Here is a 2,301-nt window from a genome sequence, read left to right as displayed (position 1 = left end):
GAAGTGTGATTAGAGTAAACAAAGGTATAAAGACTCAGGACAGAATTGGTACTTCTTTTTCTGCTGAAGCAGCCAGGTGGAAGGTATGGCATGGCATTTGAATGAGCTCTTATCAGGCATGTGGCTTTAATTATCAATATGGCTTCCAATAAAATCCTAATATTTATATATATACACATGTATATATATATATACACACATGTACATATATACACAAATATATATATATATATATATCCATTTTATTCTTACATATGAAAGCTTGAATTTAGGAGGAGAGAATGACTTCGAACCAAGAGCTAACTACAAGGAGGAACCAAGAGCTAACTACAAGGAGGAAGGGAGTGTCTGTAGTGTCTGTAGACAATAGCCACAAGGATTTTGATGAGTAGATATGGATTGAGGTGGTAGATACAGACTGAGTAAACCTCAAAGGACAAGAGATGAATAAACTATATAGTAGCAGAGGGAGCACCTGTATGTGGTAGTAGTGGGCAAGGAGTGTGCCAACTGCCTTATCTTGACAAATGAATTGGGGGAATGAGTGAAAGCACAGCCAGTGCTGGAATGGCCAGTCAGGGAGGCTGGCTGTGTCATCAGGAGGGAACCACATCCTTCGACCTTAAATTGAATCATTCAAGGAGCACTTATTAAACATTTGCTTTGTGCCCACAATGTGGTGAGCACTGAAGCTACAAAGGAGAAGACATCAACGTCCTTACCCTCGAGGAGCTCACAGTCTAATGGGGAAGATGACCCATAAAGAACTATGAACCACTGAGATATATTTAGGATTAATGCCATTCTGGTACTCTCCAAAGAGATACACCAAACAACTGGCACCAAAACCCTAGCCCCTGGTACTTCTCCCCAAGGACATTTCCCCCTTCATTGAACAAAGGCTGTTAAGAGCCCACAACATCTAAGGCTCTCTTCAGCCCATTTCAGGCTGTAGAGAACAAAGGTCAACAATGAAAGGATCACGGGACTTAAAGAGACTTTTCAGAATAAATCCAATGAACTCTCATTTTTACAGATAAGGAAACTGAGACACAGAAGAGCTAAATCACCTCATTAATCATCAGCAGAGGGAGGATCTGAACCTGGGGTTTTTGACTCCCAAGTTCATCTCCCTCTCTAACACTTCAGAGTGTGACCAACCCTGTCTTTGGTCCTCACTTCACCTCATCCTTCATCACATCCTCCTTACCTTTTTCTTCCTCTTTCTCCCTGATGACTCTCCCCTTGAGGGCCCGGCTCCACGTGCCACCGTAGTCCCCCAGCCTGCCCCGCTCGGGGGAGTCCTTCGAGGAGCTGCTCTTGAGCCAGGGGCCATATCTGCGGACTGCATTCGGAGACTCGGGGGTCTCCCGGAAGCCCCTCTCCAGGTGCAGGAGGTCCTGATAGGGCAGCTCAGCTCCCTCAGGGGCACTGGCGGCTGGGTTGGGCTCATTCTCAGCCACGGCCGGCTGGCCCACGAAGCCCGAGTGCAGGAAGACCAGGCTGCCAGCCGTCAGGTAGAGAGCCACCAAGGTAAAGAAACGCACCGGTGTCCTGCGAAAATATCGCTGGAACTTGACCCAGAGCTTGGCCATAGCAGGTTCATTCCGGACTCACCTCTGGGGGTCTAGTTGTGGGGCTCAAAGAGGGAAGAAGTCATGGGGCAGGGCTTGGGGAGGAACTTCTGGATAAGAGCAGACCGCTCTAGACCCAAGGCGGGTCCATAGGAGTGTCCTGGTTAATCTGGCTTGGACGGGATTTGGGACAGCCTGGAGTCTCTGTGAGGCTGGGCAAGTACAGTCTAGGGCAAGACCTCTTTCCAAGGGCAATGGCAGAGAACGGTCTTACAGGGGTGCCAGCTTGTGTCCCATGCTGGCTGGAGATGGACCGCGGTGTCCTCCAGGAAGGAGGGATTAGAAAGAGCAGGAATGGGTGGGGGAGGAGACCTTCACCTTGGCTTCTGCTGGATGTTTGCAGCTAAGGAAAGGATTCTGTCCTCAGAACACATCAGCGTCATTCTCCTTTTGCTTTCCGAAAGTTCTGGAGAGAGACAAAACTTGCTAAGAGAAGTAAACCTGGAAAGGCAGCTTGCAAAGGAATCCACTGGTTCAAGTCTCTTCTCCCAGTTTCTCAGCCAGAGAGTGTAGGGGCATTTAGCCAGGGGCCTGGGTCCTTTGGGCCCTCTCCACAGATGGAGAACTCTCCCAGGTGCCCACCAGCAGCGATGTGAAGCTTTGGGCTAACAGGTCTCCATGCATTCCTGTCCCAGGGTCTGGTGCCTGCAAAGTCAACAAAAACACT

At 49.0% G+C, this 2,301-nt stretch overlaps 1 protein-coding gene across 1 annotated transcript in view; it reads right to left on the bottom strand.

Moving 5' to 3' along the window:
* Nucleotides 1–1,595, bottom strand: part of WSCD2 (WSC domain containing 2) — a 59,519-nt gene extending 57,924 nt beyond the window's left edge. Inside the window, exon 1 of the mRNA XM_044685456.1 lies at nt 1,211–1,595. Within this exon, the coding sequence (XP_044541391.1) occupies nt 1,211–1,595 (385 nt within the window). The remainder of the gene's footprint in view (nt 1–1,210) is intronic.
* Between the last annotated feature and the right edge of the window lie 706 nt (nt 1,596–2,301).

The sequence above is a fragment of the Gracilinanus agilis genome, chromosome 1 (assembly GCF_016433145.1).
Source record: "Gracilinanus agilis isolate LMUSP501 chromosome 1, AgileGrace, whole genome shotgun sequence".
NCBI lineage: Eukaryota > Metazoa > Chordata > Mammalia > Didelphimorphia > Didelphidae > Gracilinanus > Gracilinanus agilis.
This window is presented reverse-complemented; position numbering and strand designations above follow the sequence as displayed.